A 27,919-nucleotide genomic window follows, 5' to 3' on the forward strand; every position below is an offset into this window, starting at 1 on the left:
TAAGATGTAAACTTAGAAACTTAAGACGGACTTTCTGCAAGTTAGAGATGAAAATCAAAGCCATATTTATTTATTTATTTATTCTGACCTTGTGAAATGTGCAAAGTGCAGTGAGTATGCAGTGTGTAGAGGTCTGTATCATCTAGCTCTCTAAGAATGACGTCTTTATAGAGTGACCAAGGTAGAAGAACTCTGATTAAATATAACAACTTTTTTTCTTAACTGTATGTTTACCAAGAAATATAACCTAATCTCAAATTCTTTTGATAACACCCAAAGTAATGCATGCAGAAAGTTCTATGTGCACAGCTGATCTTGTTGTACAATCTGGGTGCAGCATTAATAGTGCATAACTTTCTGCAGGCAGAAGCTAGCTCTGACTTCATACTGTGCGTACCTGGAGCTCTGACTGATGAGCATAGGCCCAAAGATTTTGTATAATGTCATAGTCCAGGCTTGTGGGTTTTAGAGAGCCTTTAACCACAGGTCACTGCAAAATTAGACGAGGAGTACAAATACTGAGTATTTGTAATGCTTCTGTGCCTGGAACTATATACTGTTTTTCCCTGCATGGCAGATGAATTATTTGAAAACTGTTTTGACAATTTGCTATAGTTCAGAACAGCTATGTTTTCTAAAGCATTCAATGAGCAACAATAAAGCTGCCATTGAAGAAAACTACTGCATCTAGTTGCTCCCCCCCCCCGCCCCGAAAAGAAGCACATTGCCTTTGTATTCCTTTTAATCATGGGTTGTGGGGTTTGGTTTTGTATGTGTTTTTTTTTTTAAAAAAAACAGATAGATGTTCTGAATAGCTAACTTGCTGTCTACCTACTTTTGCTATTTGAAATAGCAATCTCCTGTTTATTGCTTTGTGATGAAATACTGTGCTGTTACTCCATATGTGTAGCTTTTGGTTTAGGCTATAGGAAGAGGTGGGAAAAGGTAGCTTGCCTTTCTTTCTGATATATTCCTAAAGAAGCCAATTCTGGTACGGCAGAATTGTTTCTTGAGAGAATAAATTCATTTCTCTTCATTGAAGGGTAGAGCTTGGCAGCTCTCTAGTGTGGAGTCTTGTGTAACAGCTACTGTCCAGGCAGTGGTTTTGTTGGGGCAAGGATGACGTCTAGGTTGCTGTTGGTAATAGTTTGTATTTTATAAGGTTGCCCTTAGTTGAACAGCTCTCTTGTGTTTGACTTTTGCTGTGACCTCTTGCTGTAAGCAGAAGGAGACAGTTAATGATTTTGAAGCTTGTTTTTCACTCAGAGTTAAGATGAGGAAGTTTAGTTCTAGTTCCTCTTCTAACTCTCAGCCGTGGTTGAATTTTCACTTTTCAAATATCCTTTTGTATCCCTGTGACACTTGGGATTTTTACATCCATATGGAAAAATTTATCCCTGTACTGAGAACCAAAGTACTTAAGGGTTTTTTTTATAGATACAGAAGTTTTGAAGACAAAACTGGCTAATTTTTATAATCATTATCTTGATTAATCAGTCGGTGTTTACAGAGGACTGTTAGAAGTCAAGTTACAAGCAGTGAAGAAAGTGATGAGGATAAAGTAGATTATGGGTGGCAAATATGGGACTAAGAAAAAGGACAATGCAATGAAGCAAGAAGCAAAGGACACAAAGCAAGCTGAGAGGGAAGGAACTGAAGAAATAACTGGGAAAGTGGGGTGGAACTAATGTTAGCTGGCAGCAAAAGGGGAAAAATGTGGACTTTCTTTTTCTATTTGACCCATTACTTGTATCAAATTGTAATGAGTTATCAATCTGATGGAGGATGAAAGGGTATTTTTACTTATAATTTCTTATGCTGATCTTGCATTTGGCACTGTTGTGGTGGGCAGAAGCTCAAGCCTGTAGAGAAGAATTGTACTGCGGACCTGACTTAGTTATCTTAGGCCAGTCCTGATAAGTGATAAATTAATTTTGTGCATTACCTCTGTCCTGGGCTCTTCTGTTGAAGTAGTCCATGTGACTGGTTTGTCGTGGTATCTGTACATGTTTGTGCCCCAGCAATGGTTCCAAAACTGGCAACTTGAGCATTCAAAGGGCAGTTGGTGGTAACTGCTTTCCCTCATAAATACCCTGGCTGGCATGTAAATTGCTGACCTGGGGGTGAAGGCCTTTCTAGTCCATTGCAATTATTTGGGCCGTTGGGCCTCTTCCAGAGCAGTGTTTTCCTGCCAGGCATCGCTGATTCTTTAATTCTGCAAAAAATAAATTGCTTTTCCTTGAATGAATTGTACTGTGGTGCAAAGGGGTATTTTTCTGTCATACCAGAAATCTAAATCCGTCTGACTGAAAAAGGTGAGGTCCTTGGTCTTGATCCAGTGAAGACTTGGGTATAATGCTTGTTATTAAGTTTATCTGTAAGGTTCTCTAGATTTGTATTTATAGATTTGGATTCACTAAAGATGCCTGGGAACTTGTATACATAGTTTAGATATGCAAAACGGCTCTCTTTTTTTTTTTTTTTTTGACACAGCTGAATAATAGTGTTTCTTCCATTTTTCATTTAATATGAGCTGGAATTGGCTATATTCTTGAATGCCTCAGAATTAATTAAATAATGGAACAGTAGTTTTCCAATCCAGCATGAAATGAAATAATTCCAAACATGTATACAAAATAAAGGAAAACACTGAGATATTTGCTGCTAACACTGATGTATGCCGCCAGATCTTGGGGTAATAATGTTATTTGTGCCAGGGCAGTGGGTCATGCCAGGAGAAGAAATGGGTTTTGTGGCAGGGACAGAATGGATTGGGACAGTGCAGTGGTCCCTCCAGAAATGTACCTTGATGGTAAAGGTGTTTTTTTTTTTTTTTTTTCCTTTTATTAAGGGGGTATTAAAATGATCAGTTTTTATCCCTTTTGTTCCAGTTTCCTTGAGCGGGGGAAGGGGAACAAACCCTCTTTTAGGTCCCCATTGGAAACCTCTCTAGAAACCATTCACTGACTCATTGGAGTATCACCAAATCACTTGGTACAGTGTTTGAGTTTGTGCAATTTAATGGTAAGTCTGTAAAATCTTGTGGGCCATGGCTGGTTTGTTGTTTGTTTATTTTTTTCATACAGCATAGCTTTTGTGTTTGTTACTGTATAGTTTTTTCCCTTGTATCTCTTCCTTCCTCTATAGTATTCTGCATCTTTTTACCTTAGGCCCCGAACTCCCCCTTTCTAAAGTGCAATTTGTGAATGTGTGGGTTTTTTTTTTCTTTTTATGCAGTATAGACTAAAATAATTTTGTGGCTTTTATGAGGTGCAGGGGAAGCTGTTACTTTTCTGTGTCCCTTCTTTGAGCATGTTGAAACATAAAACGGTACCTCTGTGGAAGTCAGTAGGAGTTTGGTTGAGAACATCGCAGGGTGGTTGAGGTTGGCAGAGGTCTCTGGAGGTCATCTTGTTCAACCTCCCTGTTAAGGCAGGCTCACCAAGAGCTGGTTGTCCAGGCAGCTTTTGCACATCTCCAAGGATGAAGACTCTAGAGCATCTCTGGGCATCCTGTGCCAGCGCTTAGTCAGTATTGCTAAAAAAGATATGGGTTTCTTTGAAGTGGAATTTTAGAAGAGTCCTTGCAAGCTTTCTCATTGTGGGTGAGTGTTTGATGAAGGATGCAACTTAAAACAATCAAACAAAACCACCACAACAAAAAACTTACGGGGTTTTGCTTGCTGCTGAGATGCTATATATGTCTCTGTGCTGCTCATACTCACAAAAGTTGGCATTTGACTCTTCAGTTTGCCTACCTGGTGCTTCCCTTTTATTCAAGTTTTCTTGTGATCTGTATTCCAAAAGAGGGTTTCAGTGTTTCTTGTGCTCATGCTCATTTCCTTTACAAGGATGGAGCAGGAAGCCCTGCTTGCACTACTGGCTCAAGAATTCCTTAACTCTGGAATAATGCAACTTAGCCATGTCAGATTTAGCAGTTCTGGGCAACATGCATCCCAACACACACGTGTCCCTCTTGCTCCTTTTTTTCTGTAGGTGTGATGTTAGAGCTGACCCAGCTGATGCTGGTATTCTCCATCTCTCTGTTCCCATGTCTGGATATGCAGTTCAAACAGTCATCTCTGTAGCTTGAGTCCCAAGTCTTAGAGCAGATTTTCTAAGGAACAAACAATGCAAACAAAGATATGCATTTATTTATTATTTGCATTTTGTGATGTATTCTTAGAAATTCAAAAATGTTACAGGCTGTGAAATGCATCACTGCATGACTGACATTTCTCGCTCACTTCTGTACTTTCCTTAGAATTCACTGAAACTATATTGCATAAATGCAGTCTTGCTGTGTAACTCGGGGATAATGTACAGCATAATATGCAAGACTGCTTATAATTAGGCATTTACTAACTGTTTTAGAAACTAATTGTGTTACTAAAAGTGAAATGTAGCAGTATTAACTTTTTTCATCATTGGCATACTACTTCCTGTTTAAACCAAATTTTTCTTGCAGTATTGTAGGAAATAGAAGACCCTCTATGAGCATGTCAGAGTTCAGCATTATGTTGCTCTTGGATATTGGGATGCCAATGGGGAAAAGCTGCAGGGTTCTCTTGGAATCCCATAGAACATGGACTCTCAAGCTAGTTAAGACTGAGTATTGCTTTAGTAACGATGAGTCCTACATTGGAAACTGCATGTCTGGCAAGAGTCTAAATTCTGCAATTAGGAAATATTTTCGATCCTTCATTGTTCAGAGTGTATATGGAGGTTACTTAGAAATGTTTGCTGGAAAAAGTTTTGTAGAATTATTTGTCTTCATTTTGAAATCCGTAAGGATGGATTATATGTATTTGTTACTTAGTCATGGAGTATGCAATTAGTAGTTTGGCTGAACATGTATTATGTATTTAGTGAGGAAATGCTTTCTGTTGTTACATTTATTCTAATAAACCATATTTTAGTATGGATAATCCTCTTTTAACATAATTGGAACATGAAGCTAATACTTAAACATCTTCAGCTTAAAGACTGATGGAGTAGTAGCATGCTACTGTAATATCAGCGAAGCAAAATTGGAGAGAAGCGTGAAGGAGTTGTGTATTATAAACATGACTCTAAGATTTTTTGTACTTTGTCCAGTCCCATTTCTAGCAGTCTCGTTTGTGGTGGTATAGTCATTATAAAGACTTTAATTGGCTAAGAGCTTGCCAGCTTGCATTTGCTAACTATGCTGAAATCCTGGCCAAACTTTTCAAGAGCATGCAGTAATCTGCAGTTGGCTGAGAACAACAGATATAAATAGATGATATGGTGCTGAATTACAATTGATTATTGAAATTCAGCTAGTATGTAATAGATAGCCATAAAAAGGCAATATTGTTTCGCTAATATGGACTTTAAATGAATACAGTCTTTTTTTTTTATTTAGCAAAGTTAATGTTTATCATAAAATCTAGCTTATGGTTTCATGACTCTCTGCAAACAAAAATCTTTTGCTGTTCTTGAAAAGAAGAGAGTTGTCATCTACTATCTGGTTGGTTTCCAGTAGGAAGAGTTCGTTATTTTATTTGGGGTTAGGCAAAAGTTGCATGAAGACAGTGTATTTTATACATAAATTGATTTTAAGCATATTGCTTCAGAAATCAGATTGGAGAACAACGGTATCTAGCTGATAGTATTTTTCAAAATTATTTGCATTACCTCCTCCCAGTAATAAAGAATATTTTGGGCCAGATTGGAACTTCAAAAATGGTAAGATACTAAGTCTTCTTCATGGAATCAGTTTTTAGTAATCTGTGTTTAGCCTCTGAGAGGTACTACCACAGGCTAGAATAACATGAAGGTCAAATTGCATGACATGTTGTGGCATGTATCATAAGGACTCATAGGATAAATGAGGCTGGAAGGAACCTCAGAAGATCTCCAGAGCAGCCTCCTGCTTGCAGCAGGGGAAGCTGTGGTATCAGATCAGGTTGCTGAGGGCTTGATCCAGTCACGTGTTGAAAAACATCAAGGATGGAGCCTGCACAATCTCTCAGGGCAACCTGTGCTGCTACTTGACTGTCCTCACAGTGAAAATAGCATTACGAGTTTCTCCAACCTGTATCACTGGTGCGTGCTTCTGTATTAGATCTTGCTTTCATTGTGTTGCCTAACAGGAGGCTTTGCAATTTGATTTTAGAAGCAGAGGGTTGGTTCCCTGACTTAGGTGTTTCACCTATGTGCTTGGGCTGTTTCTTTTGCATGCAGAGGAGTTGGGTGCCTCAGAATCCAAGCTAAAACCTGCTTTCTGGGGCAGGAGGCACAGAGATCAAGGAAATGCTGAGTGTGGGTTATGTTTGATAGCCTGTCTCCATGGAGCTTAGGCATCTGAGGCAATGCCAAATATCAGGTGTGCGAGAAGTCCAAAGTCTAGCGTTTGCAAAGCAGTACGCGTGGCCAAGACCAGGACCTAGTTCCTGAAGCTTTGTCGCTTTGTGTTGTGCAGCTAGAAAAGCCAACATTTAGATGTTGACTTACCTCTGCTTCTCTGAAACTTGGAACCTGATTATGAGAAGTTCAGGTCAAAGACAAGCAGGTTAGCTGGAAGAACTTTCAGTAGTGTTTCAGGTCAGCATGAATTCTCCTCTAGTAGGTGTCATGTGAACAGTGATTTAAGGAATTACTACTCTTCAGCCCCTAGTTAGTGCTTCCAGCATCACTTGGCATGAAAATGGGAAAGACATTCAGCAATTGCTAGTGATTGCTCAGCCTAGGCAGGTTTAAACCCACATCTCCTGTATCCTAGTATCTTAAGTTGCTGAGGGCTGTTTATGTGCCTTCCTTTGAAACTCTGCAGCTGCATGAACAAACTTCAACATTCATAGGGGCAGGAAAGCATAAAGCTATTTCCCTTTTTTTTTCTAGTGTGGTGGCAGTGATGAGAAAATGGACTGAGCGCTAATGGCACTGAGCTAGAGTTCACTGTCTGCAGTTGCAGTCTCTCAGGCTTTATCTGTTGCTGTAAGTTTCTAACTGCTGCTGTATTCACTAATGGTATTGATGATGAATACATCAGCTGTCAGCATGCTAATAAGCATCATTAACTACTCTCAAAGCAGGTAAATGACACAACTGTTGAAAAGGCAGGGGTTGCACGAAGCCTTGTGTCTGAGCTCCTCTTTTCAGCTCTAGTGGATGGAGCTCCATGGGGGAAAACTTGAGGGCAAAGACATGGAGACAGATTAGCCTAAGTGTGAGAGATTCTTCCTTCTGATGTTTGCTTTAATGTTAACAGAGCACCAGCGTGCACAGGAATTGTTTGACTTCAGTTGTATTGTTTTGGTGTTTAACAACCCGCGGCTGTTTATTAGTTTCTGATGTTGTTATTGCAATTGCAATATGGCATCTAAAAGTTTCTAAATGATGCAATGAGTGCATTAATTCTATTTTAACTTTGTTTTAACTTAAAGAGTGTATCCCTAATATATGACAACTGTTTCTTCTGCATCTACCGGACAGAGGTCACTGTGCCTTTCTGGGTTACTTGTAGGTGCAGATTTACTGGTAGTTTTTTTTTTTTTTTTTTTACTGCTTTCAGGGTATGGTCTCATTTATGCTAAATGTTACAAATTTTCGTTTTAAGCCAAGTGTCTCCATGGGTAGATATTAAGATCCTATTACTGTACTTTTTGTGTTTTCATAATGCAAGTCTTGTAACCAATTCTGTTATGGGATTCTCTTCATGGTCTCTGGCACAGAGCTTGGTCTCTGGATTGCTCAATAAAGACCAGACCTCTGAATGCTTTATATCATTCACAATAAATTAGACCATTCACTAGCATCCGGTGCAGCAATTAAGTGTTTTAAGCGGGATTTGCTCCTTCGTAGGCAAAAACACTTGCGTTTGTGGGAGGACTGAGAAGAGAATCGGCACACTTCTGCTGGGAGGGTGAGCTTAAATGGAAGCTGCGGCGCGGGAAGGGGCTCAGCATCCGCTGCCCCTTCTTAAACTCGGGGTTCGTGTGCTCAGGCAAAGGAGAGGCGTGAGCAGGCTGGGCTGCTGCTGAAGCCCTCCTCGGCCACAGGAGGGAGCGCAGCGGCTCCGCGCCGGGTCGCGGGGACACCCCCTGCCCCGGGGACGCCCCCTGCCCCTGCCCCGGGGGGCTGCCCCCTCGCCGCCCGCCGCTCTGGGCGCGGGATGGGACAGGGCATCTGTGGCTTAGCTTTCTTATTTGCAGGGCCTTACTCCTAGGGACTTTGGGATCAATGCTATTTTATGCGGCCAACAGAGTTTTAAAGGTTATGTGGGGCGTTGTATGCGGGGCAAGAACAAGAGTCTCTTTCTTGCACAGGCTGCTGGCATGTAGCCGACTTCTAGAGTTGCTGGCAACTTTTAATGAATGATAAAGTTTTACTTTTCCGTACTAGCTTTATTTTTATGGCTGACATTTTAAAAATTCTGAACAAATATCTGTAAAGGGCACAGAATAAGCTGAAAATTATTAAGATGCAAAGATATGAAGTACAGTGATGTAAATATTTAAAACATAAGTCTCGTTTATCCTTTTGCTTCTCTGGTGGATTATGCTAGTCAGAGACAATCCTGAATGGGGTCCTCGTTGTCCCTCCCCCAGGAACCCCTCATTTTTGCACATTTAACTTCTTGTCTTGCTCTCTTATGCAAGAGGAATTGAGTGAAGGTACTCTTTTATCTCGAAGAATTTTAAGGAATAGCAGAGACCTAAAACATACGAATTTATAATAGCTTCGTAGCTTATCTGATTGCTGAAAATGGTTCTTTCCTTGACTAACTTTCTGACCTCAAGACACCATTGCTAAAAGCAGATGTTCCTGTGCACAGTAGCTAACATACCGCTTGTGTGTGGGTGTGACTTGCCCATCTGCGTGGGGCGTTAGGACCCTTGGCTTACACCCAAAATGGTGTCAAGGGTGCAGAGGTGTGTGAGGAACAGCATTTGGATGCTTTCATATATCCAAACCAGAAGCTGTTCTGCTTTACTCTTCCATTTGGAGGAATTCAAGTAGAAAGTATGTTAAGAGCTACTTTTGTTTACAAAAGTGCGCATCATTGCTGAAGCGACTTGGAAGGATTTGAGATCTGCTTGTGCTTTTGCATTAAACAAATTATTTCTGGTGTTTCTGTTCCTTTGCCCTACTGCTACTGTGTCTGTTTCTGCATTTCCCTATCCTGCTGCCCCTGTCTGTCCCAGGATGAGTCCTTGAGCCATTGCCTTCCCGCATAGGTAGCTCAAGGTGTGCTCTTCTTTCTGTTCTGTGACTGCAGGCATCACCTCTGCTTGGCCCATGGATGGGAAACACGCTGTGCTACGCAGCTCAATTAGTTAGCTTTAAATAGCCTCGTGTGGCATAACTTGCCCCTCAGCAGAGTCCCCTTCTCTCAGGGCAGCCTATCGGCCAAGGGAGTGAAACAAAACGTGAAAGCATTGCTAGGCCATAAAAGAACAGGGTGGCTCATGTTTTCTGAGGTGAACAAAGAAGCTTTAATATTTAGAATTTAATTTTATTTGATAATCTCTTCATTCACCATTAAATTAGTGCTCAGTTCTTAATCACTTTTCTTTGCTCTCTGCATCATGTCATTTAGGAACATGCACTGTGCTCCCCCGTCACAAGGAAAGGAGCATTTTGAGAAGGAGCTGACTCCTGCCTTTGCTGAAACACCAAATTCTGAAATGTTAGTGTGTTCAATGCAAAACTCTTAAGAATTTTAAACCAGCTGAATTTCTGTTTTTCTCTTGCTTTTTCTTGATACACTAAGACCTCCAAATCTTGAGCACAGGTTACCTTCCAAATTCTCTTATTTGAAAAGAATTCTCTCTTTCCTATCTGTTTATTTGTTGCCCATTCAGGAAGTTCCATGACCTAAGCAACTATGAAGTTATTAGGATTTCTGCCTCCCACCACAAGACTGTGTTGGGTAAGAAAAACATAGTGTCAAAAAAATCTTGATAAATATTTGAGGGGAAAAAGCTGCTAGATTCCATGTAAATTGAAGTTGAGCGTCTTAGAGGGGAATCAGATATGGAGTAAGAGAGTAGTAGGAAGTATATATTATAAGCTGAATAATGTGGCCATATTTGTTTCTAAATGAATAGTTTACTTATAAAAAATTACAGTGGAGATTCGGAATACAGAATTTAACTCAGTTTCATTATGAGGTTTATAATTTGTAGTCTTGAAGCTCCAGCACAAGGAGCCAGGTCGTATGAGAATTTTAATTGTTTAAGAAATATTTTCTTCCAATGGAGAAATCTTCAAACTGTGAATCATGATTTCAGTGAATGCCCCAAACAGTTAGAACATGAAGACGATCTAAGATGATATTTTAAGAAACAGTAGTCTCCCGGATCAAACTCCTTTTTATGTAGGTAAAGACAACATTTATGACTTTTTAATACTTGTGATTTGTGATAATCAGTGTTCCTCACACAAAAGGATGTATGAGCAGTATCAGCTAATAACCCAGGTCTTTGATTGTCACGTGTAGTTTTACTTTAAATGTTATGAGTTGTCATTTGCCAGTCTGGGATTAAATTAAATCTATGAACTAATTAAAGAAACCAAACCCAACGAAACAACAAGATCTGAAACCCAAACCAAAAACCCTGGAAGAACTGCAGACTGGAGAGAAGTTTAGGACTGCAATATTTTCTTGTCATATGGTATTTGGGAAACCTGAGCTTTCCTGAAGTTGAATCTTTATATGATACAGCGTTCCTCTGAAAATTTATTAGGGATGTAAATGAAGTGTGTTGCTCAGAATTTTGCATGAAGGGTTCACCAGAAGAGTAATTTTCAAGCCTAGCAGAGCTATTCTGAACCACTGGGGGTTTGGGTGTGGGTGTGGGTGTGTGAGTGGTTTAGTTTTGTTTGGTTGCTTTTTTAAAAATTATTTTGTTATTCAGGACCCCTTATTTAAAATGACACTCTAACAAAGTCCTTAAATCAGGCCAATAAATGTTGATGGCCAAACTTGTAATACTTCACTCTAATATTTCATTATTACATTTCATTCTTCTTTAATTTCAGAAGCACTGTATCTGCAAAGAAAGGTGTCTAGTATAGTTTATAACCAGAATATGTATATGTTTGCAACTGGGTATGTTTATATATATATAAAAGGAGCTGTACATCTTTCATTTTGTCTTGTAATGCAAATATATTGACACTTTATCTACAAATTTATTTTGGATTTACGGTATTACTTATTTGAAAAGTGGAGCTATCAAACATCATGATCAAATATTTTGAAGGTGCAGAAACTTTTTTTTTTTTACTTTTTAGGAATTAAGTAAGCATAGCGAGGCTCTAAGAAAGAATTAAATGACCCCTCCCTCCTTGGTTTGGCCTACCTTAATTCTCTCATAGAGCTTTCCTTGAGAGCCTGCTGCCTGCAACACCTTCCCATCCCAAAGTTAACCATCTCTCCCTTGTGGAAGGTAGTGAGGGATCTTGGTGAGGTCATTTGGGGAGGAAGTCAGGATGCCTAAAGTCAGTTTGTGGAAGGCTGCTTGAGCTCCTGCTACTGGAGATTGAAGGGTACCGTGTCAATCCCACTGCCTGAGAGTAAATAGGTGGTTCAGTTCATATAATGCATAACATGTCAGCTTTAAAGTTGAGACTGAGTTCATGTTTATTCCTTTGAATGTTTCATATTAAAAAAATGAAGAGTAATTATCTGTAGTGGCACGCTAAATAAAATACTTTTTTTCCTCTTCAGAAACACTTTTTCCCTGGAGTATTCAGTGGCAGGGGCAAAGCAGTTTCTGTCTTCAGAGAATATGATTTCTTTCCTGGCCCTGCTTTTTCACTGAACTTTTATCTTGCTAAAACGAATATTTTACGATTAAGAACACTTGGTCACATCTGGTACTTCTCGAAAATGGTTGCTTTTCCAAGAATAGCATGCAAACATGAAATCAGAATTGCAAGCAGATGTTTGCTAATATGGCCATAGATAACCTTTCAGCTTCATGCTTAATTTTCATAAATAGCCATCTGTAAAGAATGCAGATTAATAGAGAACAGAGATAATCTCTGTCACTGTTAATGTTAACTTTACTGTGTTGCTGATGATGTACTTGTTACTATAAAATAGCATTATTTATTGTATAAAATTGTCAGCTGCTGTTGTCAGAAAAGTGACATTATGTCACTGCTTTTTTACAACCTGTCACTGCTTTTTTACAACCTGTCACAGCTTGCTTTTTCTCTCTTCCCCCCCCCCCCCCCCTTTGGTAAAGGACACAAGATGACTACCTGGGTTAACAAGATTGCTAATTATGGCTTAATTCTTCCACCCATCTACATATTATTTGTCAGAGTGCTGCAGAATGGAGGGACTTTCTGGCTTTTTTTTTTTGCCTTTGCGTTTTCAGTGAGGTTGGTGTGGCTCCTGTAGCAGGGCTGGCAAAATGGGGTATTGACTTCCTTGACTGCTGGCCTTGAAGAAGCACATTTAAGCTTATTAAAAAGAAAAGAATCTGTTCATAAGGCAGGCCAGTATCCTTTGGTTCTCTTCTTATATTATTCCCCTTTTAAGTTGTATTTAGTTTTGGATAGTTCCACTTACAGATGTAGCTGACAATAGTTTTCCTTTACTGAAAGGTCTGTCACTGCTGGAACAGGAGACAAAGGCGTAAGCTGGGCTGCCCAGTGCTTGTGCACTTCTGGAAGGGTCCCTGTCACAGTGGCACCTTAATTGGTGGCACAATGTAGTCAGATGCCATCAAAGGGAAGGCATGACATGGGACGATGTCAGAAACATCCCTTAAGCAATAAGAGTCATGGGGTTTGGATGCTCTAAGCATAAGGCGACTGCCATTTGCTTTCTGCTGAGGTACCCAGTACATCATGTCTTTAGTGCAGCTCTTGGTAGTGTTTTGGGAGTTTAGGATGAGGGTAACTGCTTGTGCATCTGAAAAATAAGTGTTGGCAGAGGCAAGTTTGGAGAGGAATGTGAATTACCAGATCTGCTTGCACAAAGGATGAACCTTGTAAGGGAGGAGTGTGAAGTACATCGGTGTGGTGCTGCCTGGGCTGTGCCGCTGGCTGGACCCTGTAGACACCTCCCCTGGCTCCAGAGGGCTGTGCTTGATGGTGGAGCTGCATGGCTTAGCAGGACTGGTCAGGAACTGGGCAGCTGGGGAAGGGAGAGTTGGGTTAAGTGCCAAAACAGGGTTAATGTGGGAAAACAACACACCTGTCAAAGGTGTATGGGTTTTGGGTTTTTTTTGGTGTGGGTTTTTTTTTGTTTGGTGTTTTTTACAGTCTAGAAAATTTGAAACATCTCACTTGATGAGAATATTGATATTCCTCAGAAACAGAGATGCACGTGAGCATAGAAACTACATCTCAGCATCCTGATCTGTAGATGATGTAGAAGAACTGTTTGGGGAAAATAGCACAGAGCTGAGAATTTGTTAGAGCATCGCTTGCATTATAGTTGAAATAGCTTCAAAAAGAAGCTAACAATTAAAATAAGTTCAGAAGCAGAAAAGCCTTGCAGGCATTAGGGAAGGCATAGTAGAGGCTTATGTGTTAACAAAATATCCCCAGCTAGAATATTATTTTACATCCCCTGTTCTCTAGTTAGCTCCCTTGGTAATTTACAAATGGAAAATAAAATTTACAATTATAGCTGATTAGATATTATGAGTTCTCCACAAAGCCTGTTTGTGTTCCGTATGCAATTATTACAGAGTTGCTGGGCACAACTTGGTAGTTGAATTTGAGTTATCTTTTGTGTTTGAGCAATTTAGCCTCTTCTGTTTTGTATGAAGGATGAACTGTGTTCTCCTTAAACTACAGCAATCTTTGGATAAAGGATATTATATGACATTTTAACCAGTCATTCTTTTCCAAATTTATAGTGAAAATTAACCTAATTTAATCAAGGATAGCCTATACAAAAGGTTTTGATTATGCCAGTTGTGATTGTGTAGACTGCATTCAGGTTTAAATAAGTAGTGTTGCCATTCTTAATTTGGAAGACACAAACCTAGTGCCCTCTCTGGCTCCTCTTCCTTCTCCTGGCTCACTTACCTGTATGTGTTCAAGTACATCAGCCCTTTTAATCCTAGATAGGAATCTGTGGTTCTTGTTAATGGATTGTCTGAGCTTGTTCTGAAAAATGCCACTTGCGAGTCTTGATGTTGATGTTGGAGGCAATATGGAAGCGTCTTTCCAGTGCTGTGCTCTTTTGCTGGGAAACGGAAGCAAGGAGGGGCAGAGGCACTGGGATTCTGCCTTTTGCTTTCTCTTTGGGTAGTTTGAGCCTCACTAATGCAGCCAGTGGTTTTCAGATGCGACCAGTGACTCCCTACTTCTGAGCAGTGTTCTTAAAACTACTTTTGTTTTGAGAGAGCATAGGCTGCGATTATCAGCCTACAAGACTTTGTGAATATAGACTGTTGGCCTTAAGTTTGGAAAATGTCACTTAAACCACTGTCAGATGCAAGTTAAAGGGCAAACTGCATAATTATATCTCAGCTTTCCAGTAGATTCATATAAATTGTTTGGTGTACTTTTGATAATCCTCATTATTTCAAGGTATTATCACCTTGAACCTAAATAGCATTAATTGCATAGTTAATACTTAAACTCATACTGTTACTCTTGGATGATCAGAAATAATGTATTGTTCTTTTTAACTTTATGGTTTCTAGGTATAATGTGTTATTTGAAATGACTAAAAGTAACTCACAGATGGATGAAGCTTGGAAATGGGTATTGGTGAAATAAAACTGAAAGATAGTATTACAAATGCTGGGAGCTCAATTTCTTGAGGCATATGTCAACTCTGCCTTGTGATGAAACACTGAAGGGCAGCCGATGCTTTAAGAGTCAGATCATCTATTTGCTAATAACTGCTGCAGGGCGTCGCTATTGGGTCAAAAATGTTTGGTTTTGAGATCATTGCAATATTTTCTGGTGCGTTAAATTGCTCATATTTCCAGCTTTAATTGCATTTTAACTAACAATGTTTTGGTTAGTCAACCTTGATGATGTGTTGTTTGCAGGGTTTTAAGCTGTGGCAATGCCACAGCTGTCTGTGGGAGGCCGTCAGTGCTGGTTTTGAAAGGAGCTTTGGCACATTCACTCTTAACTTGCTTTTTTACTGTTTTAGGTTTCTTGAAGTCACAGTTTGCTGGCAGCTGCTGTGCTGCGATGCCCTGGCATGCCTCATGGCAGAGCTATCTGGCCACCCTGCTGGAGTGTGGTGCTCCCCTGTAAGGAGCTGGGTGAGTGTGAAACCTTGTCCCCAGTGCTTGCCCATGTCTCACTTGTGTTCAGTAGCTGTGACAAATGCGGTGACGTGGGCAGCTTTCATTGGCCCCTTCTTGTTCATCTTATTGTTCTTTCCTGGCTTTGTGTGTGTTGGAAGAAGATCTACTGGGTAGTGGTGGTTGCATGTGCATTTTCTTTAGCTTCTGGTGGGCTTGGGAGACAGTTTCCTCTGGAGAGGTGGCTATATATTGGATGGGAAGGATATAGAGGCTTAATTAGTAGGAGTTGGAGATGGTCATTAAGATGTTGAGTTGTCCCTTCATTGTCCCTTTTTTGTATAAAAGGTAAGCATTTGGGTGGGGAAGGTAGTTTAGATGAGGTGCATCTGGAATGTCTTCTTGCTGTCCTCTTTCAAAAATAACAAGTTCCTGGAAAATCATTGTCTTCTCTGCCCTGAACAATTTATTTCCCTCACACAGCCTGACTCCCATCACATCTTCCATGTATTGCTAAAATTTGTTAGGTGATGCTACCTGTTTTGGAATAATTATTTTCAACTTAGTACTCTGGTTGAATCATTTCCCTCTTGTAAAACTAAGGTGTGGTGGGTAGCTGCGACCTCCTGTTTGATCCTCTAAGAAAGGCATCTGACTGTTTTCAGTGCCTGAATTGGAATTGGGTCACTCTTTATGGCTTTATTCGTGTATAGATCAGTATGTCTGCTAGGGAGTCTTGCTGAGCCACAGCAAACAATGCTTATGGTTCTCATCTTTGAGAATAAATCAAGATATTTGTGTGTCAGTGGTTGCAGATTTATGAGTGGTTATCAGCTGTTAGACAGAACTGTGGACTTCTAGACCTGGGTCCTTATCCTAATAGCTCTGGCAAGAAGTCACTTGAGCCTAAGGTGAATCTCCAGGAATTAATCCACCTGGGCTTTATGTCCAAGAGGGCAGACAATTAAAGTACTGATTGGCATCTGATAATTTGCTTTAACCCATGTATGTATGGGCAGGATGGAGAGATGTATCTGAAAAGAAGAAATATTGTCTCTTGGCTTTGTACAACAAAGAACAGTCCAGCTGAATCCTCTTGGACAGTCTGGAGCCTGAATACGCCAGGCAGAGCTGAGAAGAAATTATCCTGTTATATGTAGGTAACTCAGGCTGACGCTGGGGTGGTTCGTCAGACCTTTGGTTTAGAAAACTTGTAGATTACTGATGGAGTGTTGCCCTTTGGATTTAATTTAGACTCTGACAAGCATGCATTTTAATTCCCTGAATTTCCTGAGGCTAAATAGTTGCATTTTTAGTCTGCTACTGTAGTTGCTCTAGTAAGTATCAGCCCATTTATGCAGTGATTGACATCCATTGTCAGCGTCTGAAGTAATGGGGGAGGATGCTGCTGATTCTTAGAAGTTGTCTGATTCTCAGGAAATGATCTTTTGAAGTCATGCTGTTAATCAGTTATTTCCCAGCTCGTCCCATCATCTTGTTTGGGAGATGATGACGATTGCGAGGGAGATGCTGTTCTGCCTAGAGGCCTGTCAATTCAGACGACAGCCTGTTGGGCCTGTTTTCCTGCTTTCCCCTGGAACTGAGACAACGTGGGAGAGGAGTCTGTCTGCATGGTCAGGGCTAGCAAGTTATTTTGTTGAAGTGGACTGCTTTGGTAGTTCTTGATAGCACTGACTGTGGCCTGTTGCTCTGGTGCCTGAGGGGTGGTGTGCTGGGGCATCTCCTTTGGGAAGACTCACAGTAGGGGTGGGTGAGTGATGTGTCTGTGAAGCAATGTGAATTGTTGTTGTGCCTATATTGTTATGAAGCTGCTTGTGAATTTCTTATCAGCAGAGTACTATCAGTACATTGGTAACAGTCACTTTAACTTCTGATCATGTCCTCTTCGGGGAACAAACATGTTGAGAACCATGGTTGTTCTCTGTGCTACTGGAGGGATTGTGCTCTTGCTAGTCTTTTGGGTTTCATGAGACTGAACCACCACTCTTAGATCAGGTGTTTGAAGTTGTGTCTGTTCATCATGCTTTGCGGTGGTTATCGGCTGCCTGTGGATAGACTGAGTTTAAATTCACCTTTCTCCTATGCTTATGGTTCTGAGGGCAAGGCTTGGGTCTGTGCAAGACTCCTTCTTTGAATCTGAGGTACTACTTTTATTTTTTTTATTTTTAAGTAGGTTTAGTACTTGCAAGTGACCTCCCGTTTGGGGTTTTGCTATTAACTGAAGCTGGGAGGAAGCAAAGCTTTGAAGTGGGGTCTGGAAGGGTGGTGTCTCAGTCTCTCCATGTAAATCTGGTTAGTGCCACTCCAACCTTTAGTAACTTCTTTAAGCATATCTTTTTCAGAGATTTTTTTGGTAAACTTTTTCCACTGTTCATTTATTTAGAGTAGGGTGATTTTAGTTCAGTAGAAATTTGCCTTATGGTTGTTTTTAATGGTGCTTTTATATGTGAGCACTTTCCAGCAGTAGATTTTTGGGGGTATCAGTTGGATCACATACAGCCATAACTGGTATTCACTATAGGCTGATTATTTTTTATACCAGTAGCTGTTTTTAAACAGTTTGATAGTATCAAATGAAACCGGTCCATTTTGGGCAACCTAATCCCGAAATGGAAACAGTTATGTGGTGGAGCTGCAGCATGTGGCTTTTCCCCAGCTTTGGCCAAACCTGCCTGGTTTCCGAGAGCTGAGCTGTAGTTCCCTTCCAGCTCCAGTCTAGGGAGGTGCGTTTGGGTTTTCTGGTTGGATTTTGTGTGGTGTTTCCACACACACACACACCCCCACCCCCCGCCACTTCGGAGCTGAAAAGCTGCTGCTGCAGTGGCTGGGGAGCTGGGGGTGAAGGCTGTTGAGTAGCTCAAGCTTCATGAGCCTGGCACTCCTATGCCTTTCCCTCCCCTGCACCATTCCCAGGCTTGTACTTGGAGACTTATGTAAAAATTAGGAGGTTAAAGGAATACTGTGATTGGTTTTTGGTATTTAATGATGTTACCCTCACTGCTGTGGATATTCACTACATTTATTTGGCTCGTTGCATTAAATGCTCATTGCTTATCAAACTTGCATGTTTTGGAGGTGTTTTGTTTTCATAGCTGTTTTTCAAATCTATTGTTTTTCCTGTGGGAAAAGAAAATGTGTGTAGGTGTTCCTGTGTTGCATGGTATTCTTCACTTCAGGTTTTTCTTATCTCTGTGTATGTATTCATGTTGGGTATTTGTATTTCAAGTGCCCAACTTGGAAATGGGCTTTCCTTGACACTATGCATAAGGCACTCACAACCTGCCTTTCCTGTGCCTGTGCACATAAGCAAAACAGATGTACCTGATATATGATTTTCACTTTCTCGGTCATTTGAATGAGTCAGAATTCTTTTACTTTACAGATTTTGCCTTTGCCAGTGCTGCTCTCAGGTCTGTTTTCTCTCCTTGTTCTTTTTGTGTGCGTCTGGGGGTGTGTGGTTTCTGAATTTCTTTTCCGCTTTCATCTCCTTTTGGATGTTAATCAAGAGGGAACACCCTAGTTGTATGGTACTTCTCTGTCAGCCCTTTCCTTCTTTTTACTCATTTCCTTCCTTCCTTCCTTTCTGGGATGACTGTAAACTTTGCCCATCCTGTGATGGGATACTTGTATTGCAGATATTCTCATGAGGTGATTGTATTTTATGGGAGGAAACTGCATCCTGAGCAAATATTCAATTTGCTGATCTTTTAAGCTCTACCCTGCTTTTCAAAAAATTAATAAAAAGGTATATGTAGTCTGGATTCCATCTCAGACCTGGCAAGTCAAGAGACTTGGCACTGAGAGCATTTCCCTATCTCTGTAGCCTTTTTTATACATATTTTAAATAATATCTGCAAAATTATTCTTCTGAAGACTGCAAGGTCCTGAGAGAGGCAGATGGTCTGTAAAAATGAGTACTGCAAGATCCTTTTTACCTTCTTTTGTGTTCCAAGATGTAGTTCTTAGGAGTTCCTGGATTCTGACATGCTGGATGCAGCTGTGATGAGGAGGCCCCATGTTCCTCCTTGCCTTTTCCTTGCTGGAGCAGATTCGCTTACCACTTACTATAGCCTCAATTCTGTAGCCCTTGGCATTGCCCTAGTACATTTTTGGTGAGAACATAAAGATGTCTATTTCAGTTGGAGACTTAAATTTATCTGTTCTTTGAGATGATAGTTCTACCCCTCCTCACCAGGCTGTGAAAAGCTGTGCCTTCAACTGAAATTCCAATAAGGAGACCATCTACCATCATGTTGTCCTGAAAGGATGGGCTCAGCAATTGCTGTGGGCATGACCTGGGCAACATTAACACAATAAATGCATGATGCCTCATGGTGAGCCCCAGACCATCATGCTCTGCCTTAGGCAATGAGCCTATACCCGTTTTCAAAGCAGGTGCATCCTAAGATAAAAGCTGCCCACAGCACGTAGCCTCAGAAGCAGGGGTCTCACCCGGCTGGGTGTTGATTCCTACAACCTTGCCAAGACCTGCAGAGCCATTGTCTTCCTTTTTCCCCTTGTTTTATTCAGGAGGACTTACAGGACCCTCTGTGGAAGAGAGGACTGTTGTCTTTTAGCACTGACAGTCCACCACTGGGGTAGCATATTGAGGAACTGCTTGGTTTCTTCATCTTTGTTCCTTGTTAGCTGCAAAGTTATCTTGGACTCTGACCACCTGATTGCTCCTTCCAAGAAGGATGTTTTCTTCCCTCTGGAATGGGAAAGGGTAATTTTGGTCTGTCATGAACTTGAGGAGAATGGCTAATTCTTCAAGTGAGAACTGTAGAAGTACGTGTATTTTTGGCGGTGGGGAGTGTAACTAGGGAAACACATTGGACTTTTCCATAATCTGAAGCTTAAGGACATGGGGGCTGAACCCTGTATCAGGATAGAGAGATTTCTCATTGCTTCTGTGAGGAAGTTTTATTTACTCAACATCCAGCAGCTGATGCTCAGTTGGTGTTTGCTGCCCCTGCAGGTCTGAAATTTGTGTCTTCTATCATGTACAGGGCCCTCGGCCCAAATCAGACTGAGATCTGATCTTTGGTAATGTTGCATGTCAGTCATTTGAACCTGGGACCATCTCCTTCTGCAGTTTACTGCTGAGGTGTGGGTTTGTTTTTGTTGTTCTCCTCCCCTCCCCACCCCATTATCTAGCACCATTTTCAGGGAAATGGAAGATATCCCATCCTGTATGGCTGACCCTCCACTGCAGAGTGTTTATCCATAACAGTCTTTTCATGCTCCCTCCCAGTTTTGTGTCAGCACACTATCTTCTCTCTGGGTCTTCTGTTTGTTTTGTTTTTTACTCCTAAGCCTTCCACTAGCCTCTGGGGCTGAAATATTCCTGCAGTTTTTTGGTTGTCAGGAGGGCTGAGGGACCTGCTATGAAGCTGGTGATTTGTTTCTCATTGCTGACCACAGCCTGGGAGAGGTCAGTATCACTGCTTAACCTCCGTGGATCACTGGCAGTCTCAGCTGCAGCTCCCTCACAGTTTCTGTGATGAAGTGGGTCATTGCCGAGGTGCATAGAGATTATTTGACCTTTGAGTGTTGTAGAGGAGAAATTATTTATCAACTTTTTTTATTTAAAATGTCTGGTGAGGTGCAAGGGCCAGTGTGCAGCCCTGTTGGCGCCACTCAGGTACAGGAGAGCGTGTAGTGGAGCAGAGTGATGCACAGGCAGACAAGCATTGTGAAGTGCAGCAGGCATCAGTCAGTAACCTCTGTGGGTGTTTTCTTTTAAAAATAACCTTTGGAGTATCCCAGCATTCAAAAAGAGAAAAAAGATTCAGTGCTAGAATTTTGATAAGACTTATGGGGAAAACATTACAGTGGTGGAGTTTGTCAGTGCTGTTCAAATACTTTTCTCTGTACTGCTTTTATTGCTATCTTAGTTTTAAATAGATTGCTCCTGTAATATATAATCATGGCTGCTTTGGATCCAATATGAGTTTAGGAGAAATGTCTTCAATACAGAGATTCCTTCTGGCCTACTCTCTTTCTGTTAAATTAATCAGGGTTTAAAAAGAATGTGTGAAAAATGGTCGTAGATTCAGAGTACAAAGAAATGGATGTGAGAACAATGATCATTGCTGTGCTAGAAAATGCTTGCATATGAAATGTGCTCTTTTGGTTTTTAGGTGAGTTTTTTTAGTCATATTTAAAAACAAACAAACAAACAAAAAACCCCAACCAATCAAAACCATAACAGGTAGTTTTAGAGGCTTGGCAGCATCTATTCTGTACTGATTTTGAGGAGTAGATTATTATATTTATTTTTGGAGGAGAACATGGTTAGTAAGGACTTTATCTTGAAAATTATTTTTAACATGATGAAAAATTCGTTGGCTGTCACTTTTTCCTGTCTATATTATTTGTGATCTTTCATTCCTTCTATTAGTAAATGAGAGGGAAAAATGGGAATAACATCAGGAAATAGATGAAGGCACACTAAACAGTACTATGGAAACAGTAAATTAAAGCATCTGCTTTTAGTTTTTCTGGGAAATCAAGAAGCAACTGGAGCAAAAAACCTGATAGTTTTGTTTTGGTTTTGTTTTATTTCTTGCTTTACACTTCTGTTTCTGCTGTCAGGCTTCCCCCTACCCCGTAGACTTTCTCCTTTCTTCCATCTGTTTTTTTTTTTCTCCTTTTCTTGAAACAGTCAGTTCATTGAAACCAAGGCTGAAGCCTACAAAGGCTCCATAGTGAATGAGTAATAAAGGACAGATTCCAAATGTCGTTAATCTGAGCTCGATTTTTCTGTAGCATTTGTGCCTTGTTTGAGATATGGATGTGCCCCTTCTCAGCGGTGCATGTCTGTGAGGCTGGCACGCTGGGTTATCAGGGCATGGGAGGTGCAGGGTGAGGCTGGTGCCTCCAGCTGTACAGGCAGCATTTACTTACTGTTAAGAAATGGATATAAACTTGATGTGGTTCACTGAAATATTTTCACAGATGGAACAATTCTGTGGCATTATCTAGGGATGTGAACTAGAGGATCGTTTAGTGTTTTGCGCAATTATTTGTTTCGAAGAACAAAGCTCCCCTCCCCTCCTTCCCCTGTTTGCACACAGCTTAGGTCTCCTGTCATAGTAGAGTAGCAACATGGGGCTCTTCAGCTGCCTGAAGCTCTCCCTAATCCAAGCGTGCATCCCGTTTTGGGGCTACATGCATGACTGGCAGAGGCTGGTAGTTAACCCCCGTCCCTGACCATTGGGCAATAAGTAAAACGCTGATGAGGCTGTGGGCAACTTAGTGACATTGGTTTGGAGCCCGGGTGCAGACCTGATACAGCTGTGGTCAGCGATGGCACTTCCCAGTGCCTCCCTCCTCCTGATGTATGTAGTGGGGCGCTCGTGGCTAGTGGATGTCTAATTTATGGCTTGTGGATCGAGGCTTGGCAGCACGGTATTAGTGGGGACTGTCTTACTACATTTTTGTGGTATCATGGAGGTTTATTTGCTATTCCAAGCTTGTCACTCCAAAAAGGGTATTAAATATGAAATTAAAATGGAGAGGTGTTTAAAATATGAAAGAATTTAAGCAAACCCCATAAATCTGCCTACCAACTTTTGAAGTTTTTATTCCTTAATATTGAGGGCTAGAAGTCTATTGTGTTTTTGTGAGCTTTACAAGAGCAAGTGTGTCTCTCTTGTGAACACCAGACCTCAAGAACTAAGGCTTTGAAAGAGCCACATAATATTTTGAGACTTGGGGGTGGGGGGAGAAATGATGCTTATAACACTCTAGATAGCCCCTTAAAGTACTCCCTCTGCTTCCACATCCCTTTATTCTGGGACATGAAAGAGAAACCTGAGCCAATACAGGATTACAGAACTAGGTTACAAACCTGGAGTTAGACTATTTGTAGTTAAAACATCAGAAATTTATTTTATAAGCTTATTTTGGTTTCAAAATTTTATCCATTTGGAAAACTCTTTCTCCTCCCATGACAGTTCTTCTTGTCAAGTAATTAAAGCAAGACAGTAAGCAGCAGAGACAATGAATTGTAAAAATTCATTGCTGGTTGCAACAAGAATTTGAACCTCATCCATCTGTCATCCCCCAAAAAAAAACCTTTTCAAAAAGCAGATGGTCTTGTTACTAAAACAAATCTGGATTCTGGCAGACAGGGTGAGAAATATGTGTTGTGAGAATAGGGGAAACACTGCACTGGGAACTGTTCGTCTTGGTGGAGAGCTCTAGCTATGAATATCTCTGCTAATGCTATCACGCATGATAGCAATCATCAGAGGTCAAAATCAGTAACTTCAGTTCCATCTGCAGGCTCACAAGAAATGTGTATTATTTCTGGAGAACAGCTTTTATGTGCTTTTTCTGAAAGGTGCCATCTCCTAATAAGTATTTATGAGCATCTTGGGTGCAGTTTGGGAGTGTCCACAACAAGGGGTTCTGCATAGGAAGAATTTAATCCTAAAGTGGAAATCACGGATTAGCATTGCAAGAACCTCATTCAAAATAAAACTCTATACTTAGTGCTATGTTTATGCACAAATGTTTGCTCTTCCGGGTGTAGTCTAGCAAAACTCGTAGTTTAACAACCCAGTCAGTAAGTAATGCCAGCTCTCCATTATTTAATGGTACTTTAGATGATAGCAAAGAAAAAAAAAAACCAAAACAAAAAAAAACCCAACTTGCTTGAAGCTTATTTCTGTCTATTACTCCTCTGTGTGTTTTACCTAGGTGAAGTTGTAGCTGCGTGACTTAATTCAGGACTCATTCTCTCTAGGAATCCCTGAGTCATTGAATCAGCTTCATCAGATTCATTGGCTGCAAAGGATAAGTAAAACTTGGAGCTGCTTGCTGCAGATACTATAATCTATGGCTGGTAATTGAAATTCCTAGGGGCTCTGCATATCTCTTGCATGTGGCTCGGACCTGAGTAGGTCAGTTTTCTAGGATGGAAATAAGGTCTATTAAAAACACTTTCATAGGTGACTGTCTGTTCACTCAAAATCAAATTGAACCTTCTCTCAGAAAGAAGACATGCTCTCTGGAGTTATTCTAGCCTCTTCATCTAGAGCTAACAGCCTTTTCAATAGTATGTAGTGGGAAACTGTGAAATACATTTGAAAAAGACAGTAGCTAGCTCAGACCCATCCTTATTCATAGTAGGAAAGTCAATAAGTATTTCAGGTTCAGTCTTAGGTCCATCCTATGTTTAAAAACAGGTAGAAATCTGAAGACAAATATTTTGATAACGACACAATTGCTACCTCCTTAGGTCCCCAAAGCAAGAAGATTATAATGAATAGGAAGGTCATTAGCATCACATGGAGTCTGCTGGGTGTGAGCCTCCTTTCTGCTGTGCAGTGCTGGTTTGTGCTGCTGGCTGAGGCAGAAAGCAGGGGCATGCTATGTGTGGTCCCTCGGGACGAGTCTTCTGCCCAAAGAGGCAGCACTTGGCATGCAATTACAAGGAAAGCCAAACAAGAATCTTTGGCATGACTGGCAAATATGTAGTTTAGTTTAGATGAGCCATCCTCCCTATCTACTGCTGTTATGTCAGCACTTATTTTTTTAGTGTTGGTTTGCCTCCTGCATGGGTGCAACATGAGTTAAAAAAATAAAAATACTTAGATAGGCATGGCAAACAGCTTTAAAACTGTCTGCAAGGAAAGGAACATAACTGTCTCACCTGGTAACTCTTTTCTGTCTCCTGTGTGATCTGAATGTGAAAAAAGATATGAAACAGTGCTGTGTGTGTGGGCAGGCTTCTTCCAAAGTCCATCAATCTTTTTCATTGTATCCAGGAACCTGAGAATAGTAAGGACTGTTGCAGTCTTCATCCTCATGTATATACAATTTTTTATCTTATGTGAATCTTAAAGTATGTGAGCTTTTAGTCTCACTAAAATATATGAATAAAAGATGTGAATATTCGTGTGGGTTTTTCTTCTGAAGCACCGGTGATACCATTCCATTGCTGTTGTGTTGATATGCTTTAAAAATAATTCCCTTTAATGCGTGTCATTACATTTCACTGACCCACAGAATGAAAGTTGGAAAATGTCCTTAGCTTGATAGGTAAAATATTAGAGGAAAGAGGTCCAATTTAAAATCCATTCTCTGCCCTGTTCACAGCAGAATTTGAACCACAGTTTCTCACCACGGGAAAGTTTGTGTAGAGCTGGGCCAAAGGGTCTTCCTTGATGCAGTACTGGTGGTGCATCCTTTTGGCATCCATAACTGCACTGTTCCAGGAGCTAGGTTGTGACCACTGGGACACTGCCTGGGATGACAGGCCTCCCTGTCCTGTCCTTTGTCCTTGCAGGGTATGTATATCCTAATGCACAGCCCCAAAGGTAAGGGGAAAATGGGAATCCTTGTCCCAGAGCACTCAATACCCTGTAGCACACCTCACGAGGACAGGTGACACATACTCAGGATCCCCTAATGATGGAAAGGAGTTGTGTGCGTGTGAATCCTTCACGCTCTGCACAGCACTTATGTTTGGCAGCCAAAAGAACAAGTCGATGCCTTATTTTCTTCCTGTTCCTGTTAGCTAGGGGCTTGTATATGAGTGAAATGTTGTGACATGTGCAGTGGTCCAGAACTCAGCCCCCTGTGTCAGCTGGAGTGGGGCTCAGCTGCTTGCTCCCCTCTACCCATGTTGGGACCTGGGTGTAGAGACCTGAATTTCAGTGTCTTCATCTTCCAGGTGGACTCTGTGCCAGTTCCTGCTGTGGCCTGTCCCAGAGTGACGTATATTTTTTGTGTCAAAGGGAATGCTTTAAGCTCTGGTTAAACATATTGTGGTTCCTGAGTGTGTGTATGTAGCTTTCTATGTGAAATAGCTGCCATACAATCAATAAAAATTGGAGAGCTCTGGGTGCAGTGGTGAGGCACAGAGTGGCATGAGTTTATACATGTATATGTTAACATCTATTCAGTTTTACTTACGGTCTGTTTTATTATTTCAATATTACATTTGTTTAAATATTTAGTCTTAATCTTGCTCCTCTTTGGGATGCTTGTACATGTTGAGCTGCTGTGCTGTTTCTCCTAGTAATTCTTAGGTTCCTTGTAGTAAACAGAGTTACAGCTGTCTGGGTTAGTCATCACTGTTGCAGTGCTATCCTCACTCAGTTGTGTGCTAAGTGCATGTTGGGTTTTGTTGAGGGTGAGATAATCAGAAAAGTTTGGCTTCTGCCAGGATTGAACAGCTTCCTCCATCTCCTTTGGCTTCACTGCCAACAAATCAAAGCAAACCATTGTTGGCTGTGGGAAGGACTGTAGGGTATGAGAGCAGCTGAGCCCCATAATGCTGCTGCGGGATGCAGAGATCAACCCTGGACAGGAGGTGTAATGCTGGCACGGCCCCACTTTCCAGATGTGGACCCTTATCCTTGTATCCTTGGCATGCTATGACAGTGCTTATGCTGAGCAGCAAAGCTTTGACAAAGCTAGTGGGTGGATGCTGTGATTTGAAAACTTACCTCTAGTTTTCTGTCAGCCTAGTGTGCTGGTCTAAACATTGCTCTAAGAAGCCTTTTATTTTCCATACAGCTCTGGGGAGTGCCTTAGATCTCCTTTCAATATTATTTTTTTTTGTGGTCAGTGAGAATGTGCTGTGTTTGTCAAAACTAATTTGTTCAGATCTGCTAATGGATTCAAGAAGAAAACGAATTTTACAATTCTGTGCATCTTGTAGAGTCTTGCTCAGACCAATTTATCAAAGAGTTTGAACCCAGCTCCCCCTCTGTAGTCATTCACGCCTCTCAAGGGTGCCTTTGTCAGGCTGTCGATGCAGTAATTCCTTGAAAATATTAGTGGAAACATGGGATTTGAAGGGAAGATCAGGCTTATAGTCTTGAGATAGGAGTAGTGGAGGAAGGAAAAAAGGTAGAAATTCACAGGCATTTTTGCTATCATAAATTTCTGTGAAGTTCTTGAAGGAAAATGAGTTCTAGGTCATGATTAGAGGAGGGTTTTTCCTTTTTTTTTTTTTTTTTTTTAAAGAAGCAAACTGAAACCTTTATTGATGCCTTTTTACAGATTTTCTAAAAGTAGTATGTCTGAGGACCACAACCCCTGAAGGACCACATCTCTAACGTCTTCATGACACATGTTCTATTTAAGATCTTTCTGTGTAAAGGGGTCTTTGATGCATCCAAGAGCAATTATTGTCTGCAAAATAAGTAATATGGTGAATATTTTTCAGAATGTGGTGCTGCTTAGAAATTTTACATCTCTGATATGTTTTATAAGGATACCCTTGTAGTAAGTATTCAGTGTAAGTTAAATTATGGATTGGGGAATCAGATCCTGCATTAGCAAGGCAAAATTCTGCAAGCTCATTCTTGGCAAAGCCCCAGCCTTTTATGCAAAAGGCCGTTGAAATGGGAGAAAACAAATGCTGAGGTTGTCTTACAGCAATGGATTAAAATTACTCCACACTGCTCTGGGGAACAGTATGGCCATGAGGGAAAGGGTGGTAACATCAGCTGACTTTAATTTGCCAGAAGTCATCCTGCCCTCTCCTTTAATATTAGCTGTTGGAGAGCTGTGATTAAGCGTTCTCCCTCCTGATAGCAGCTCACTGAAAAGTGGCTGACAGGTAAAACAGCAGCCAAACTGCTACATATTTTAGAAGGTGTTTGCTGATGCACCAGCATCCCTTGTCAGCACTGCTGATAAGCTCCAACGCAAACTACCACCCAGAAT

At 40.9% G+C, this 27,919-nt stretch overlaps 1 protein-coding gene across 1 annotated transcript in view; it reads left to right on the plus strand.

Moving 5' to 3' along the window:
• The window catches only part of KIAA1217 (KIAA1217 ortholog), a 370,897-nt gene that overhangs the window by 1,424 nt on the left and 341,554 nt on the right, over positions 1-27,919 (plus strand). Inside the window, exon 2 of the mRNA XM_064444796.1 lies at positions 15,109-15,223. Within this exon, the coding sequence (XP_064300866.1) occupies positions 15,160-15,223 (64 nt within the window). The 5' untranslated portion in view covers positions 15,109-15,159. The remainder of the gene's footprint in view (positions 1-15,108; positions 15,224-27,919) is intronic.

This window comes from Phalacrocorax carbo, chromosome 2 (genome assembly GCF_963921805.1).
Source record: "Phalacrocorax carbo chromosome 2, bPhaCar2.1, whole genome shotgun sequence".
NCBI classification, from domain to species: Eukaryota; Metazoa; Chordata; class Aves; order Suliformes; family Phalacrocoracidae; genus Phalacrocorax; species Phalacrocorax carbo.